Genomic DNA, 19476 nt, shown 5'->3' with positions numbered 1-19476 from the left:
AAAGTCTCACATTGACTGTCTGACCATTCAACTCAACTTGGAAACTATGATATCAGGGTGGATTTCACAAAGAGTCAAGACAAGTCTTATTCCGAATTAGGATGAGTTATCTTAGGATTAGCGTTTATACTCCTAAAGAGTCCTATGACTGGTCCTAAAGTAGGACTGTCAACGCCCGCTTATTTAGAAATGGACAGTTGTTCAAGGACAATGTTTGATTCAAACTGATTTTAAAGAGATTCACAATGAAGTAATTATTTTTTCAATTTGGCTTTTTGTCTGCTAGACCAAAGAAGTGGAAGAGGAAAGCAAAGAGAAGTCATCCTCGGCAGATGAAGAATTTGTGCCATCAACAGACGATGAGGATGAAGAAAGTGAGTTCCCAAACTTGGAAAGGAAATTTAAAATCAAAGGAAGAAGTGTTTCAAATTTCTGCTAGAGGTAGTTGTGGGGAACATATTTCTGGAGTTTGTAATTGGGTTTACTTTTTGGTCCGAAGTGCTTGGCAGGGGTCTGCTTATGTTTACCTCCCATTTTCCGGACCGTATGTTACTTCGAATAACAATGTGAAATGACACGTTCTTGGGTTGTGCCTCTGTCTATGTGCCTCCCGATGCTAGACATTTCTTTTTAAGAGTGTCAGTAGGCAGTGAAAAACAGTTGTGGATATGAAGATTATGAAAACTAATTGAAAACAAAAAAATATTGTGAAATATTTTTAAAACAATTTTTTTTTTTTTTCAAGAGCGTCAGTAAACAGTAAAAACTGATTGAAATATTTGCTTGCTTTTTCTCAGTGCCGGATGATGAGGAAACGTTGCAAGAGCAAGAGGAAACCGAGGGTACTACAGACCACACTGCTGAGGTCGCTGAGCTACAGGCTGAGGGAGAGATGACCATGGAGGAACTCCTCAAGAAGTACAGCGGGGCGTACGATGACGACTTTGAGATGCCGCTGTCTGAGGAGGAGGAGGAGGAAGATGAAGGGGAACAAGAAGATGAAGAAACGGAAGGTAAGATTGGAATACCAAACTTGAAGATTTGAGAATGTAACAAATTCCAGGCTTTGGTCTGAATGCAAACTTTTTAAGGTTTGCCTGGTAAACAGAAAAGGCTGTATTTTTGTCCAAATGAAGATAAGTCAATGTCTTTGATCTACTTCTCTTGCACTGAGAAGGTAAAATTTGAAAACCAAATATTAAAACTTGAGAATGTTAAAGGGATAAGAAATTCAAAACTTTTGTCTTAATTTTTTGTTTTCCAAATAAAATTAAGTCAACCTCTTTGATCTACTTGTCTTGCTCTGAGAATACTGTTCTTAAAAGCCCCGTGGAATCTGTAAGTCCAGTGTTTATCAAAAGGTGGAAATGCCATAATTTCAATCTACCTCCTACCTACCTTGGTGATAGTTACTTTGAATACACTGGGTTTTTTTTCTTCAGAAGAGGAAGAGGATCTTGGTACAGACGACGAGGAATCTGAGCTGACTGATATCGGGATGGAATACCTCATCAATCCGGACAAGGAGAACGAAAAGTCGGCTGGGGCCGTAACCCCAGCTGCCGCCTCCCAGGCTAATCCACAGGACCCTGGGCCCAACAAGGAGATCACTGATATAGCAGCGGCTGCACAGAGCCTACAGCCTACTGGGTATACACTGTCTACAACACAGGTAGGTTTATAATTTGGGTTTTAACCTTACACAGATTTGTGTTCCCACTCTATACTTGATACTTTCCCCGAGTTCAGTGAACAAAATCTCAGGCATACTACTCGGGTGGGATTTGAACCCTTGACATTTGCAATTCTAGAGCAGTGTCTTACCAACTAGATCACCGAGATTGCCCAGTAGCTAGAGGCAGGTTGGTTTGTCTGGAGTTGGTATTTGTAGCGGTTTTTAATGTTTTTCTTTTTATTTGAAATGTTTGTTAGCTTGCCAGGCATGATATACTTCTCACCTTGTTCTGGTATCAGACAATTTGGATTTACTTACTTACCTGCTTAGGGATGGGTGTCCCTTGGTCTCCTTTGAAAACCGTCCCCATTCATGTCTATTTCTAGCTAAATGCTCTGCCTCATGAAGTGGAATGTTGGCATCATCCTGAATTTGCACCTTCCAGCGCAATGGTGGGCGTCCTCGTTGGCGTGGAGTGTTGAAGTCACTGTAGTAGACCAGGTTGGGTAGCCTGTAGGCTGGCATTCTGATAACATGGCCAAACCAGTTGGTGACGTCTGGTTACTACATCTGTTATTGTTGTGTTCATGTTAAGTTGCCTGCATGTTTCTTGATTTCTCATTTTGTCTCTTACTGAGACACCTAGTATGGAGCGGATGCATCTCATCTCAAAGACTTCCAGTTTAGTCTGTAAAGTCTGTTAAAGTTACTTACAATGATTTAATGTATGAGACATTACTCTCATGTATTAACGAGGATCGCGCACCATTCATTCAAATCAGTGGGTGAATAGTGCTATCCACCTCGAAGATTAAAACAGTCGTCTAGCCACCAGTGTTGATTTGTCTTTCAGTGACACATGAGCATTTATTTGCTAGGTACATTTGCATCGGGAAAGATCATTTCCTTTATTAAAAGAAGACAATGTTAGACAAATATTTCATGGTACATGGTTCAAAAACGCCCTTCCTTTGTCCCTGCACTAAACAGTTTCCCATAGACTTTGTACACAATCTATGTAGAGCCCCCCCCCCCCCAGTCATTAGAATTCCCCCATAGAGTCCTTTTGTTTACTCAATTCTGTTTTGTCCTTGATCTCTAAAAGCTACCGATAATGAACACAGATATTCTTATCACATGAGTGGTTTTAATGTTTTGATTATCTCAGGTGAAGACGCCCGTGCCATTCCTTCTCCGTCACAAGCTGCGCGAGTACCAACACATCGGTCTTGACTGGCTGGTTACCATGCACGATAAGAGATTAAACGGGATCCTGGCCGACGAGATGGGACTGGGCAAGACCATACAGACCATCGCGTTACTGGCCCACATGGCCTGTGGACTAGGTAAGAGTGGAATGAAGTCATCCTTACACATTAGTTTTGTTTATGGTAGCACTTCTGCACTTCACCAACGATCAAGTACCCTTGGCTTTACGTCCTCATTTAAGGATCATGCCGGGTTACCAATTTAAACATACTTCCAGGGCCAAATTTCATAGAGCTGCTTGAGCAGTGATAGATGCTTAACAATATTCTGCTAAGCAAAAACAAGCAGGGTACCATTCACTATAAATGTGACATGGTAGTTTGGCTGGTAACCTTATTCTGGTAATCATAAATATGTTTTGCTTAGCCACTTTTTGTTGGACCAACAAGATTAAGAAAGATCAACCTCCAGTTTTGTGGCTTGTAACAGTTTTAGTACTTCCTAGTTGACATATTTTTCCCTTCAACGCCCATGATGATGGCTCCTCACTGTCATCTTGGTTTATTACAGTAAGGGATAGATCAAAAGTACCTCATAAAACCCATGGGATGGAAGCCCCCTGTCCCATGGTTCCTGTCGGGGTAGACATTTGTTTGTGTTTACTAAGTCTTCCTAAATCCTTTGCAAATGTGCATAAAAACTTTATTTATAAAAAAATAATTTTAAATTAACAAAACTGTCCTTATCATAGTCATAGCTGTTATCAGGGCTGAGATTTTCCCCCTTTCTGACTTTGAGAATAATTTCCCCTTTTTCAGTTCAGGCTTTCTTAAAATCTCTGACTTTGGCAAATTTACTTTTGTACGTTTTTTCTTTTGACAAGTTTTCAAACTTCATTTCGTATTTCCCAAAATTTTATTTGGCTTGTTCAACGAGTGAGATAAAAGAAGTAAGGGAAACCCTTGTTTATCGTTGTTCACCTCCTGTGACAAACTTTTTCAGAATCTCATCCCTGTGATATCCTCTTGATTCAAATTAATATCTTGCTATTTTTTTTTATTTTACTGATTTCTTTGTTGTGTTCAGGTAACTGGGGTCCTCATCTTATTGTGGTACCCACCAGCGTAATGCTGAACTGGGAGCTAGAGTTCAAGAAATGGTGTCCTGGCTTCAAGATCCTAACGTACTTTGGCTCGCAGAAAGAACGTAAACTGAAGAGACAGGTAATGTCAAATACATCTTATAGATGTGCCATTTTACTGGCCTCAAATTTCATCTTTGAGAGGGGTAGGCCATTTTCATTTTGAAAAGGCCACTTTCATTGGAAAATCTTAAAGTCTATGGGAAAATTTTGAATGGGCGCCAAGACCAGGGCAGAGGGTGCCGTGGCCTTCGTAGACTCCTTGAAATAAATGCCAGACCAGACTCTTTAGAAATAATTTGACTCTGGTTGACTCTGGTTGTTGTCTTAAATTAAAATCAAAAGTAATGTTAAAAGCAAAAAATTAAGACGATTGTCTTCTGTAGTTACACGCTTCGAATGTTGATTCAGTTGAAAATTATTTTTTGTATGAAGTGTGAACCAACCTACCGATACTCAGGAAATATCTTTATTTATAAACGAGGATCGCGCACCATTCATTCTAATCAGTGGGTGAATAGTGCTATCCTCCTCGAAGATTAAAGCAATCGTCTAGCCACCAGTGTTCTTTTGTCTTTCAGTGATACATGAGCATTTATTTGCTAGATACATTATCAGAAAAATATCTCTTTAAGAATAAACTATAAATAAAAGTAAACTCGCGGGTACAACCATGTAGGTGTTAATTTGCACATTATTATTTAGTTACATTGACGTTGCGTCAGCATAGGTTGTACCAAGTTAAATTCCCACCTAGTCACTGTATTTGTACTTGTCTCCTTGCTTCAGGGTTGGACCAAGAGCAATGCATTCCACGTTTGCATCACATCCTACAAGCTGGTCATCCAGGACCACCAATCCTTCCGCAGGAAAAAATGGAAGTACCTTGTCCTGGACGAGGCTCAGAACATCAAGAACTTCAAATCGCAGAGGTAAGTGGGAAAGTTGGAATTTATCCTAAAAGAAAGTTGACCACAGGCTTGTATGCTTTTTTTTGTGGAAGGGCAAGGGCACCAAGGCATTTCCTCCTTGGTAAAGGGCACACTATGAGGAAATTGTAAGTTTGTACAATGGGGCATGGAGGCAATGGCCTTCGTTGCCTCCACGATGTATCGGACCTGGGACCACTCTTGTTGACTCATGAGTTCACTCACAAAAGTCAGGGATGATAAATGTCAGTGGAAAACAAACTCTTTTCATGTTGATTCAGTTGAAATATAGTGTGACCCAACCTATTGATACTTGGGAAATATCTTTATTTATGAACGAGGATCGCGCACCATTCATTCTCATCAGTGGGTGAATAGTGCTATCCTCCTCGAAGATTAAAGCAATCGTCTAGCCACCAGTGTTCTTTTGTCGTTCAGTGACACATGATCATTTATTTGCTAGATACATCATCAGTTATCTGTTCGGAAGTTTGATACTTGAATATTCCCAAAGAATTCTAAGTGCTTGCACAAATGTTGAAATTTTTCTGTTTGAATAGGCCACAAATTTCCACTTGAAGTCCTGGGCCCAATTCTGCGCTGACTATCACCATTCTCCGCTTACTTGCAAGAGCAGAATTTCTGCGCTAGCTGTGTAAGCATAGAATGCCTAGTAACAGGACTACACACACGCAAGCCCAAATTCCCTGCTATACACTAAGCAGAGCCATGAAATTGGGTCCTGATAAATGTCTTCCTATATCACTAGGTGGCAGACGTTACTTAACTTCAACAGCCAGCGTCGCCTCCTCCTGACCGGTACCCCCCTTCAGAACAACCTGATGGAGCTCTGGTCCCTGATGCACTTCCTGATGCCCCATGTCTTTGCCTCACATCGGGAGTTCCGAGAGTGGTTCTCTAATCCGCTGAGTGGGATGATTGAAGGGACGCAGGAGTACAACGAGGGCCTCATCAGACGTCTTCATAAGGTAAAAATAATAACAATAACTAGTTTTGCTATTTTGCTTAATCTATGAGCATCTCAAAGTGCCTAACTCATGTTTTTGAATTTTGAGACTCATTTATGAAACACGTTTTTTAAAGGTTTGCGTTGGGCCTAACTTTGTAAAGTCTTTAAGCACAAAAACCTGCTAAGCCCCAAAAAATTTTGTTTACTAAACATCTTTATGAAATTGGTCAAGCTGAATAATTGTAAAATGCTTTGGTAACATGGTTGAACAGAATCCTGAATAAAAGATAAACTTAAGTTTAGACATCAATTTAAAAAGCTTGGTCTGGATTTCTCTCCAGGTATTGAGACCATTCCTTCTGCGGCGTCTGAAGTGCGAAGTGGAGAAACAACTTCCCCAGAAGTATGAGCACGTTGTGAGATGTCGACTGTCTAAGAGGCAACGTTTCTTATACGATGACTTCATGTCACAAGCCAAGTAAGTCCAAATTTTACTCTCCGATTTACACTTAGTTGTTATTTTTTTAGCTTGTTAGCAATGTTATTGCCACTGCTTGTTCGACGAGACCTGCAAGATCAAGAGAGAGCAATGGTCAATTTCATAGCAGTACTACATAGCAGTAGTACTCGTGTTTCCCTTCAACGCCCATGATGAAAGCTTTCTCACTGTCATCTTGGTTTATTACAGTAAGGGATAGATCAAAAGTACCTCATAAAACCCATGGGATGGAAGCCCCCTGTCCCATGGTTCCTGTCGGGGTAGACATTTTTATTTTACAAAAATAGTAAACATGGTTTGCCTTTATTTACTGGAGTATGAATTTGAATGTGTGAGGGGGGAGGGGATTGAGCAGCTATTTACTTATTTTGAGATTTGGAAACAAGATGATGTTGTGTTTACTTAAACTTGAGTGATTCTGCCAGATACAACCACACCTCAAATTCTAGATTCTGATCTAACCTAAAAATGGGTTTTATTTTTTTCTGACGTATGTTAGGTTGCAATGATTCAGTCATTGACATTATAAATCTAAACAAAATAGTCCACTTTAATTTCATCAGAACCAGGGAGACACTTTCTTCGGGCCATTTCATGAGCGTCATCAACGTCCTGATGCAGTTGCGCAAGGTGTGCAACCACCCCGACTTGTTTGAGTCTCGACCGATCCAGTCCCCCTTCAAGATGGAAGGCATCCGTTACTACACGGCCTCGCTGATTACCAAGGCTCTGGAGCATGACCCTCACAAGGTAAAGATGTTGGACGATTCACTGGTGACTTCATCTGAAAGGACTTTAGAATTGTGACAGATTGATGTTTTAAAACTGAACAAAATATTCCACCTTAATTAACCCCCGTCAGCCTTACTTGATACATGTTTGGACCTTTTTCATAGCAGCAGCAGCGGTAGTACTAATGTTTCCCTTCAACGCCCATGATGAAAGCTTTCTCACTATCATCTTGGTTTATTACAGTAAGGGATAGATCAAAAGTACCTCATAAAACCCATGGGATGGAAGCCCCCTGTCCCATGGTTCCTGTCGGGGTAGACATTTTTGTTTGACAAAAATAGTAAACATGTTTTTGTGGTTTTTTTTTGACGGGTGCATGAATTTAAATGAGGGATTGAATCATATTTTGGTGTTTCTAATGTAAACTAAACTAGGAATAGTGATTAAATGGGAATTCCATAAGAAAACTTTTATGTTTTGTGTTCCTCTAGAATGTCAGCCTGAATGCTCTCAGAATGTGCATAGCCAACCTGGAGATGATCCTACCTGCCTACGCTGCTCACCGCATCAAACAGCTACAGACGCCCCGCCCACTCATCGAGGAGATCGACTCTGCCCCCGACCCGCCACCTCGTCCCCAGCCCATGAAGTTCAAGCCGGGGAAGCTGTTCCCACCACCGGCATCTGCTGTGAGTCAGGCACAGAAAGACTCGGCGGCAACCGTCCCCACGGAGCGAGTATCCCCCGTGCCTGCTGAGCAGAGTAAAGCCTCGCCGGTCGTCGTCAGTCAGCCGATGAAGACTGCAGTCACTACCACAGCAGGTCAGTCCACGCCGACTGTCAGCCACGTGCTGGTTAGGTCGGCTGCGGGAATTCAAATGCTGAGAACAACAAGTACGCCAACACAGGGTGAGATAAGGTCTAAGCTTCTATGAGGGGTGCATCCAGGAACCATTAGAGAGAGAGACCTTCTACTTTAAAGTTGGCTTTCGTTTTTTCTTGTTGTTTTCAACAACCAAATGATTGTGAACAAATAAACTGAATAAATTTTCAGGTACTGTTTAACTTGCACTGTTTCTGTGATTTAAACCCGTTTCATACTTCCTGCGGATGCAAATGCGATGCAAATTTTTGTCTCACATTAATCTGTAGGCGCTCCCCTTCCGATTGTGACGCCATGCAAATTACTTTGCATTCACAGGAAATATAGCCTGGCTTTACAGTGCATGAAGTTTAAAGGCAATGCAGTGATGTTTTTGTTGTTGACATTGTCCGTTTTAAATTATATCTGCAGGTCGAAGTTCACCGAGTGTCTCCTTGGCTGTGGTCAACTCCACCCCCTCCTCAACGGGTATGCCCTCGTTGACATTGGTGTCCCACCCTGTGGTACCCAGTAGTACCCCTCTGCAGCAGCTACCGGGGTACACTGGGATCGTGTCGTCTGCAGGTACCTCACCGGGTCAGCAACGATTCTATCTGCAGCAGCAGGTTGGTCAAGTTCGGTTGATAGGACGAAAATCGGGGAGTAAATTAAACACATGAGGGGAAACTTGTGCGGGTTTATGTAATCCAAATGACTTTTGAAGGAACAATTAAGTCTGATAGTCGACCCTGGTTATGAAAAGCACTGTTGTATTCGTTCTGCTTTGATAAAGAGCTTTCAGTCCCAAATCTCTTATGACGACGCTCCTGTGTTGAAGAGGTAATATGGCCAGTCCTAGCGGTCTTGTTGGGCATTTACCCGGCTAAGTAAGGAAAAGTGTGCAGCAGGTTTCATTTGAACAATTGGTTGTTCGCTTGTCCTTTTCTTAGGAAAAGTGTTCTGCTATTTCATGTGGTTTTCCAACTTTCCTCTTCTTTTTAGACATCTGGCGCAGGACGGGGACAGTTTGTTACCACCCAGCCAATAACTGTTCAGCTCCAAGGTGGGTCTGGTACCCAAACTACCAAGATAGCACTACCTGCGAGCCAGATCAGACAGATGTCTCAGAGTAAGTTAAAAGGGAAAGATTGTACCGCTTAAAAAAAAAACTTGATTGCGTTTTTTTCTCTCCTTGCAAACCTTTAACTACCCTTGATGAGAATTTAAAAGTTTTTGGTATTGCTTTACAGACTTTTTGTGTAATAGCATTTTAGTAGGAAGACTATCATGCCCGTTGTATTAAATTATTTAATAAATAATAATAATAATAAGTTAATACAATGGGCATGATAGTTTTCCTACTTGAGTATGTTTTCCCCTTGGGAAAAATCAGAAAAGCTGTGACTATGTAGCCTGAAATGTCTATTTATGCCTACATCATGTGTTCATTTAAGTCAGCCAGCCCTTGTACGCGATAAAATGTTTCTACTTTCTTTTTCAAAGAACCAAATATCCTGCCTGACATTGTTAACAGTTTTCTATATGTTTATATCTGTTTAGGTGGGATTGTGCAAATTGTTCAGACGCCAAGCGGTCATCAAATCTTGCGACCAGCTGTTCGGTTTACATCACCCAGTACAACCCAACAACAGCAGCAGCAGAATCCATCTCGCTCCAGTCCCGTACCCATCCAAATGACCCTGCAGGCCACCTCCCCGCAGATACCCGGTAGCATCCTCAACCAAGGGTCAGTGACAACAAGCCAGACAAGCTTGGCCCAGAGCCAGGCACAGACTGTCATACAGGCCCTGGCGCAAGCGGTGACGCAGGCGTCATCAGCGGGCCAGGCCACCTCTACATTCTCCTCCCAGCAGCTTCAATCAGTACTCGCACAGCTGCAGCGACAGCAGCTGCAGCAACAGCAACGGAAACTCCAACAGCAGCAGCAGCAGCAGATGGCTGTGCAGTCGCAGGCCACAAGCACGGCTACCATCTCGTCCACGACCCAGTCGATCAAACTGACTCCACAGCAGATCACCAAACCCATTGCGTCTGTGGCGCCGATGGTGAACGTTACCCTTTCACAAGTGGGAGGTATCAAGCCTGTGTTGGCCCCGACTGTAGTACAACCTAAACCACAGACGCCCAGCCTGCAGATGCCTACACCTCAGAAACCAGATACACCCAAAGAAAGGATTCAGGAAGGCATAGCTAAAACCACTACAGGTATGGGTTTAAAAATTTTGTCATATTATCCCGATTTGTGATTGAAAAGTACGTGACCAGTTGTCCTAAGGTAGTTTTTCATATTGAGAATTTTTTTTTTACCAGAACTGTTGCCTTGTTTTGATTGGTGGCTGAATTTCCTACAGCCCTGATGTTCACAAAACTTTTTTATTTTTTATTTTTCTTAAAATAAAACAAAGGGAAGGAAAAACCATGTGGCAATTCATCCTTAATGAGTGCAAACTTGTGTGTCTCGGCTGTAGTTCTTATAACCTTGCATGAGACAGCACTGCACATCGTAGAGTTTGCATGTGTTCTTCGGTAAAACAATACTCTTTGTAGATTCATTAAGGTGTTATCTTTGCCAAAATAAAAAACATCAACTAGCCACTTCAGTAACAACTAAATGAACGGTTTTCTCTCGTGCAAGTGTGTTTATACTGCCTGAATGCCCTGCTATATTCCATCTTATGGTAACACTGGACTACTGGACTACTTTCAGGGCCTATTAGGGGGTGCTGCTAGATTTTTTTTTACTGTTCCTAAATCAAGAGCACTGCAAATGTCCCGTAAGTCTTCAAAGTCTGCCTTAACCTCTGTAGAGTAATGTGTGGGATTTTTCCATCACAGGCTTGGAATTCTGCCATAGTCGTTGTTTCCCTGGTCAGGCCAGCCTTGGTGCCCCATTAACATTATATCCCATAGACTTGAAGATTTTGCAGTGGATGTGCCCTTTGTAAAATGAAATTGGCCTTGCACTCTCAAAGATGAAGATTCCAGTCTTGCCATCCAGTATTTCTTTCTCAAATCTTTATACTTCTTCCTGTATCTCCTTGAGGCATCTAACCTCCACTTTTTGAATCTCCAAAGGAAGCTAATGTTTTGACAGCAAATTAAAATGTCCATGAGATACTGACGTCACGCTAACATTCTGATAAAAACCAACTAACCAGGCATCAGAGTGCCATCTCTCTTCAGTCTCTGAATAACCCTGTCCTCTGAGAGAGCAAAACTGAATTGATTCAAACGTTATTGAAGACTTCAAAACTTATTCCTTCCAATCTACCAATCCAGCAGTGCCCTGTTCAGCAGTGACCTCTCCGCCTCCACTCGTAGCGATCCGTCCCCACTACTCCGCCCCACAGGTCAATCCAAAGGCCATTCCCAGTCCCACTATGCAGCCGGTCTTAAAAATCCGCCCCCTGAGCAACGTTAGCATAGCAAAGGCGACAGGAGGGCCCAAAGGTAGACCACTTGATTTCCAGTAATGGAAATTTCCTCTGCTGTTAGATGGAATTTTCGAAAACACCACTTTTCCATTGCAACCTTATTAATCCATACTATATTTAACTTGTTTAGACTAACGCCCCTTTCCCTGCCTGAAATAACTGTACTCATTTGTGGGGTTTTGTGTTGTGAATGGTTTTTAGATACTTTTTGTCTTTCTGGTTTGTTTGTTTGAATTGTTATAATCCCTGAGGTTTTTTGTGTGTTCACAACTAGTTTCTGTTTCTGGAAAGCAATGTGTTCGCTGTCCAACCTTTTTTTTTTTTTTTTTTTAGTGTTCCTTTAAAAAAAAAATTATTATACATTTTTTTTAATGAAATAACAAAGTAAAACAAGTGAATGTTTAAATAAAAAACCACTGGATAGTATTTAGCATTGCGTCACTGTAGTGTAACTAACTTGCTTGAATATTAACATATTTTTGATAATCTTAATTTGTTATGTTGTTTTGAGCACGATCACGATGCATCTATCTTACTAATGCACATGTTAAAATATATTTAATTGAATGGTACTTACTGGGATCAAAATTTTGTCATGTGATTTTTAATATTTATTATTAATTAGGTTAACCAGAATTTGTATTTGTTAGAACAAGATGATGAACTTGCATCGTTAAAAGTCTGTCGGAAAATAGAATAAAGGATTATCCCGCATTGTTGTAGTGTATATGATAATATACTCAGGGATGAGAAATTTCAGATGATTATCTGAATTCAGCCCTTTTTTCTTTTTTTTTTTAAGTCTGACTGATACACACAAACAAATCCTGTATTTTTCTCCAAATAAAATAAGTCGTACTCTTTGATTGACCTCTCTAACTGTGAGGGTTTCTGTTTCCAAAAGCTCCTTGGCATCTATAAGTCAAGGGGTTGATCACAAGATGAGAGTACCATGCCTTCTTAGATGTAGATCCCCGTTTCAGACATGTTTTTGTCAGCAACGACTCTCGCCCTGTATATTGCAGCAGAAATGTTTAAACTCTCCTTGAAGATGTGAGTAATTCTCATAGTAACCATTTACTATTGTTAATAGAAAGCTGGACTAACCCCAACAATACTTGTGTCTTACATGTTAAGAATACAGTCATTTTACACACTACATCCAGAAAAACTTTTTTAAAACTTTAACATAAAGATCTGTGGAAGATTATCACTTGTTAAGAAATGGATGTTAAACATGAAAAATTTCTAATGTTTGAAATCTATGTTACTGAGTGCGCATTCTAGAATGTGACACTCGCCAAAAGCTACACATGGAATTGGTGAGTTTTACTGTACCAATTTCATTCTTGTGATTTTTCAGTTTCCGTGACGACAGCAGGAAGCCGGCCAGCGGTAAAGGCATCGAATCTGAGGAAAAAGGCACAAAAAGATAAAGACTCACCGTTTTTCTTAGTAAGTAAAATTTAACTCAAGTTTTGTGCACACAAACTGTCCTGAATGCAAGAGCTTTGCAAGTCAAAATGCCATGTAGTTTGCATTGTTGCGAGTGACAATTTTCGGTTCAACTTTGAAATTTGCGAAGCAAGATTTTTTAAGTGTATTAACAAACGGGCTAGACCTATTTTCTATCAAGTGGTCATCAATACTGCTTTGGTATAAAGGTCCATCTAAGCCAGAAATAACTCTTTAGCACGAGCCATCATGGTTTTACTTGATATCATGCTGGTCCCCAAACGACGGAGACATTCTAAAATCACAATTGCACAAACTTTGCATGAAGCTTTGCATGGTGTGGATAATAAGAAGTAGCTATTACTAGTCAACTTGCGGATACAGAGAATCCATGCGTTAGTCTCTTATGGGAGGAGTGTTGGCTCTGAGAAGTGTTGGTGTGGTTTCAAACAGTTTTACTTTGCTTGTTTTTAGGAGAGAAGTCTTCTTTTGAAGACAAGTGGAGTTAATTGTTGAAATGTCCAGACCCAAAAAGCTGTTCAGAGCCAGTACTTCTTCCCAAAGCACTCCTATCATAAGTATTTCATCAAACAGGCTACTTGTGATTTTATATATTTTTTCTAAAATGTTTTCATGAATTTGCTTTTAACTTGGTCTTTCAGTGAGCGATTTCCCTTGTATAGCATAGCAAAATACTATACAAAATGTGTCAGATGCTACTCAAAAATCATCAATTGGTGATAAATATTACAATTTAGTGCTCAATGAAATTATTCCCTGTGTTAGTTTTGTTTGTAGAAATTTTCATGCCAGTGTGGTAACCGAAAACTAATCACTAAATTTCCCTCTCTCTGTTTACAGGAATCTTTACACCAGGATGGCATCAAGGAGCGCAAGTCCACACTGGCCAGACTAGCCAATCTGAACCACATCCGCTGCAACACCAAACCAGCCTACGGCAGCGACCTCCGCTCGGCCGTTTCAATCTTCAACAGTTCCCACCCGGCAGGAGAAGAGCGGCCCTTTGCTAGCTGCACGGGGCTGTTCCATTGCCAGGGGATTCATGGCCTTCCCTTTCCATACAATACGGAGGCACGGATTTCCCAAACAAGTACGTTGAGGAGTCTGGTGAAGACGCCGGAGGTTATCATTGATGATTTGAAGGAGATCATTAAGAGGTGGGTGATTTTTTTGTGTGTCTGTAAACAGAAGTAATTTACCCTTGTCTGAGCTACCTTGGTATTGTTATTATGCAACAGGGCCCCATTATAATAAAGGCTTGGCCCATTTCATGAAGCTGGTTAGCAGAAACTACTGCTACCAATAGACCTTATTGGATAAACCTTTATTTGCTATGGAAGTCGCCATCTTGTAGGTCAAACTGTATGCTCGTCCAAACGCGTACATCAATGAAGCATGCAGCATTCCCTGTTAGATTTCTACAGCACATGCGCGCACACACCCACGCAAATGCGCACAGACGCCATCTTGTAGGGCAGATATTTGAACGGTGACGTCATATTCAATACAATCTATACTGCTAAAAAAAAAATCTTAGCTCAGCAAAAAATGAGTGGGACACCATTTGCAACGATGTGATCCTTATGGAATGTTGGCTGGTAACCTGTTTTTTTTATAAGCATGATTTTCCTGTGCTTAACATTGTATTTGACGTTTGGAAAACAATTTTGGTAACAAAGTACATTGTGAATCAAGTATCAATAAAAATTCAAAGTTATTTTATACTATTGTTTAAAGGCAGTGGACACTATTGATAATTACTCAAAATAATTATTGGCATAAAACCTTTCTTGGTGACGAGTAATGGGGAGAGGTTGATGGTATAAAACATTGTGAGAAACGGCTCCCTCTGAAGTGGCATAGTTTTTTAGAAAGAAGTAATTTTCCACGAATTTGATTTCGAGACCTCAGATTTAGAACTTGAGGTCTCGATATGCACACAACTTCGTGTGACAAGGGTTTTTTCTTCTTTCATTATTATCTCGCAACTTCGATGACCGATTGAGCTCAAATTTTCACAGGTTGGTTATTTTATGCATATGTAGAGATACACTAACTGTGAAGGGTAGTCTTTGACAATTACCAATAGTGTCCACTGTCTTTAATACATTCTACCGAAGTGCTTGGCAGGGGTCTGCTTATGTTTACCTCCCATTTTCCGGCCCGTATGTTACTTCGAAAAACAAATGTGAAATGACTCATTCTCGGGTTGCGCCGTTTTCCTATGTGCAACCCGAATTACACATTTCCAACATTGTCTCTTGATATGTTGTCTCATTCTTATAATCCATGCAACACTGAGAGAAAAAATGTGGTCCTTGGGGAAAACCTGATGGAGTATACCGCTGTGCACCATAGCTCAGTTGGTAGAGCATCTGTCCAGAGTGTCAGGGGTCTTGGGTTCAAATCCCAATGAGGACCATTAGATATTTCTCTCATTCCGTGTTTGGTTATTTCACTTCTTTGTTGATGGTGATTAGGCAGCAAATCAAATAAAATATCGTGTGTTTAATAATCCTTGGAATTGGTGTGATTTTAATTTCACTGACTGTATTTTTGTAGGTATGTGATGATGGTGCCCATGGCCACCTCGCCCCCCATCACCATGCACGTGTCTCACCCCGCCCCATCGGTACTCCACCAGCAGAAGGTGCTTAGCGAAACGATGCGTAAGGAGTTGACGCCCAGGCTGTCGTGTCTGCATCCCATCCAGTCTGGAATGGTCATGCACTTCCCTGAGCTGAGACTGATCCAGTATGACTGCGGTAAGATAGAATTGCATCCTGCCACCACTTTTTCATTCGCGATGAAATAAAAAAAGTATATAATTTACTCAAATGAGATTCTTTTTTGTAAAAATGAGTGAACAATTTGTGGCAAAATACTTCTTTGTTCATGATCAATGGTCTTGAGATGTTTTTTTTTTTTGTATTTTTATTGTATACTATAAATAACAGTTAACCAAATCTAATCTAAAGAAGAATTTTAAAAAAAGCTTCAAACAACTTAAAAAGGTGTTCATTTTGAAAAGGGTTTGAAAGGGAAATTACTTCATTGTTTTTTTAAACTTGTGGATTTACAGGCAAACTTCAAAGTCTAGATTTCCTCCTGCGGAAACTAAAGCTGGGCAGTCATCGTGTTCTGATCTTCACCCAGATGACACGTATGCTGGACGTACTAGAGAGCTTCCTTAACTATCACGGCCACATCTACGTCAGACTGGATGGAACCACCAAAGTGGAACAGAGACAGGTAAATATTGTCAGATTGAACCATGCAATGATCATAAAAAGGGTTGCATTGAATTAGACAAATGCTTCCATGATATGGTTTAAGAGGTAAGCAAGGTCATGAAATTGGGCCCTGATGTCAAAACCACTAGATCACCCAACTTGCCTATTAGCTAGAAGCAGTTCGACACCAACAATGAAGCAGCAGGAACTCCCATAATTTGTTATGCTTTACCGGAGGGGGTAAAACACAAATTAGATAGATTAAGGCCGTGTCTGAAACGGCGACTTCGGCTACAGCTACGGCTAGATCGCGCGCGTCTGCCTATTCTTCCACACTGCTAGACGCGCTGATCTAGACGTAGCTGTAGCCGAAGTCGTCGTTTCGGACACGGCCTCATAGACCTTTATCACGCTGTCACCATTTTGGTAATGTTCCCTGTTTCCAATAACAGTAATCAATGCTAACATTCATTGTGCATGGCACCAGACTATTATTTCGTCCAGCCTCAGTTTAGTTACAATGAGTTGGAATGGAGTAAAATCAAGATGACCACACCATGATAAACGTCTAGACTGTTATACATATCTAAAACAATCGACAGCGTTTGCGGTTTAGGTATAGCAGGGCGCCTTTGGTGACTTCACACCATCAAGTTTCAAGTTGAATTGTTTGTCCACAGTATCAAGATCAGTCTATGATATATACAGGTATACATTAGCAAACTACAACAGCAATTAAAATTTTAAAATACCAATAACGTGCATTGGGCCACATGTTAAATTAGCCAGATGAATATCTATGCTTCGTGTGGCACGATCCTGTGGCTCTATATCAACCTGAAACCTCGGGGTCTCAGAGTCTGTTCTGCTGGCTCATCATCATGCCAAACAGAATTCATTTCTGAGACACATATTGTTATTTTTATTTTATTTTTTGAGTTGTTTGATACCAAGTATAATGATTGATAGTACGCAAGTTTTCTTTACACAAATATGACCGTTTCGCCCGACAGGTTCTAATGGACCGATTCAACATGGACAAGCGCATCTTCTGTTTCATCCTGTCCACCCGTAGCGGTGGTCTTGGCATCAACTTGACCGGTGCCGATACTGTTGTCTTCTACGACAGTGACTGGAATCCTACCATGGACGCCCAGGCACAAGATCGCTGCCACAGGATTGGACAGACACGAGACGTTCACATTTACAGGTGTGTATATTCAGATGCAGTTTCCTGTAGTGCCTTATTTTAGTTCATGAATTTTGTTCCTTTTGAATAAAGGAAGACCACGCAGTCATCTTTGTTCGCACCTCCAGTTTTACCAATTTACACCACTGTTCCTCTCCGTGCAAAGATGCTGTAAAATTAGGGTTGCATTCAATATTTCCACAAAAGATCTTGCCTGTGTTTTAAAAATAGGTTGAGTTTCTGTAAAGCGTTGTGATTAGGAATTGCCCCCCAAAACCTTGAGAAGGGGCGTCTTTGAGTAATAATTTCATCTGTCTACAGTAAAAATTAAACATTGCACAATTAGTGCATGCCTGTACATGCTTCACAATGGAATGTCCCAGGCCTGTTAAAGGCAGTGAACACTGTTGGTAATTGTCAAAGTCTAGCCTTTACAGTTGGTGTATCTCAACATATGCATAAAATAACTAACCTGTGAAAATTTGAGCTCAATCGGTCATCAAACTTGCGAGATAATGAAAAAAAAAAACACCCTTGTCACACAAAGTTGTGTGCGTTTAGATGGTTGATTTCGAGACCTCAAGTTCTAAATCTGAGGTCTCAAAATCAAATTCGTGGAAAATTACTTCTTTCTCGAAAACTATGGCACTTCAGAGGGAGCCGTTTCTCACAATGTTTTATATCAACAACCTCTCCCCATTACTCGTCACCAAGAAAGGTTTTATGCTAATAATTATTTTGAGTAATTACCAATAGTGTCCACTGCCTTTAATACTCTGGTGTTCTGGGTGTATACAAAGGCAGGTTTAAACGACTTCCGATAGGGTGTCCCAAAAGGTTGTGTGTGTGTGTTTCCAACCTCCATTCTTAATTGGGCCTGATTTCTAAGAGCTACATAAGCATTAAAAGTAGCTAAGCCCATCACAATCATGCTAATACCACAATATGGTTACAAGCCAATATACAATGTCACATTTAACATTTGTGACTGGTATCCTGCTTATTTTTGCTTAGCAGCACCATTGTCTGCTCAAGCAGCTCTGTGAAGTTGAGCCTTGGTTAAGAGGAGAAAAAAAAACATTTTCAACTGACCATAAATCTTCTGATTTCCAGAGGATTGTTATTGTGTGCGATGATGACATGTGAGATTTTTCAGACTAGAGTCTCTGAGTCTAACAGACGTTGTTGAGACAGTCTCATATTTTTCTGAGCCACTATTTCACGGTGAAATTACTTGATTTTGAAACTGCTATCGTTGTTGAAAACATTTACACCAATATTGTAGGTTTTGTGTGAAAGTCGGATCATAGGGAAAGGATTGAAATAAATGATGACAATACAGAGAACTAATGCTGGTTGAGACTTGTTCAAAGAATACAGAATGATATTTTATACATTTTCTATTGGACTGTTTGACCAATGCAAACAATATAAAAAAGCTCATCCTGGTTGAGTTCTACAAAATTCAAAATTTAAAGTTTTTGTTTTTTAAATATTTATTTGTGTTGTAGGTTGATCAGTGAAATGACCGTAGAGGAGAACATCTTAAAGAAGGCCAATCAGAAGAGACTATTGGTTGACGTGTCCATCGAGGGAGGCAACTTCACCACAGCATTTTTCAAAACAGTAAGTAGTGCTCCGTCCTCTTGCCCAAGGAGGAGAAACACTATCCTGACATTTGATTCTCAAGCATGCAGCGCGCTTGATTACCACTGCGAAGCTGCCAACTTGCCCTGATTCCGCAGGAAGTTCCCTGAAAATAGAGCAATCTTTCCATGCTCTGATGACCAACTTTGAAAATATCCTGCCTGATTGCAGCAGGCATGATATTCTTCCTACATAAGTCTGTTTTCTGATTTGTTTTGCCCTTCTTTGAAAAAAATCTGTTAGACTTTGATTAATAGAGCCTATATCATGAGTATAGTACTCAATAAAATATTCCTACTTTTTTCCAGGGTCCAAATGTCATGCCTGTTGCAAGATAGTTATTAAAACTCATCAAGCAAATCTGTACAGCTGTGAAGGATCTGCTCTTGCATATTGGTGTACCGTAGGCATCTTGGTGTACCATGTTTTGTTTGTTTTTCCTTCACTGCGAGTGTACCC

General features: G+C 40.6%; 1 protein-coding gene across 10 annotated transcripts in view; it reads left to right on the top strand.

Annotated features, from left to right (window-relative positions):
* LOC117290047 (helicase domino-like) overlaps window positions 1–19476 on the top strand; it is a 55580-nt gene that overhangs the window by 10153 nt on the left and 25951 nt on the right. For 7 of the 10 annotated variants that reach the window (XM_033771290.1, XM_033771289.1, XM_033771287.1 and 4 more), the window contains exons 11-30: window positions 287–374; window positions 798–1013; window positions 1443–1672; window positions 2844–3021; window positions 3971–4107; window positions 4815–4957; window positions 5724–5943; window positions 6266–6402; window positions 6987–7173; window positions 7647–8064; window positions 8450–8643; window positions 9020–9146; window positions 9578–10243; window positions 11318–11488; window positions 12836–12927; window positions 13789–14105; window positions 15511–15713; window positions 16031–16200; window positions 17195–17391; window positions 18882–18996. In XM_033771290.1, the coding sequence (XP_033627181.1) occupies window positions 287–374; window positions 798–1013; window positions 1443–1672; window positions 2844–3021; window positions 3971–4107; window positions 4815–4957; window positions 5724–5943; window positions 6266–6402; window positions 6987–7173; window positions 7647–8064; window positions 8450–8643; window positions 9020–9146; window positions 9578–10243; window positions 11318–11488; window positions 12836–12927; window positions 13789–14105; window positions 15511–15713; window positions 16031–16200; window positions 17195–17391; window positions 18882–18996 (4206 nt within the window). The remainder of the gene's footprint in view (window positions 1–286; window positions 375–797; window positions 1014–1442; window positions 1673–2843; window positions 3022–3970; window positions 4108–4814; window positions 4958–5723; window positions 5944–6265; window positions 6403–6986; window positions 7174–7646; window positions 8065–8449; window positions 8644–9019; window positions 9147–9577; window positions 10244–11317; window positions 11489–12835; window positions 12928–13788; window positions 14106–15510; window positions 15714–16030; window positions 16201–17194; window positions 17392–18881; window positions 18997–19476) is intronic. The other 3 variants (XM_033771283.1, XM_033771285.1, XM_033771288.1) reach the window with 3 other exon arrangements.

This window comes from Asterias rubens, chromosome 5 (assembly GCF_902459465.1).
Source record: "Asterias rubens chromosome 5, eAstRub1.3, whole genome shotgun sequence".
NCBI classification, from domain to species: domain Eukaryota; kingdom Metazoa; phylum Echinodermata; class Asteroidea; order Forcipulatida; family Asteriidae; genus Asterias; species Asterias rubens.
This window is presented reverse-complemented; position numbering and strand designations above follow the sequence as displayed.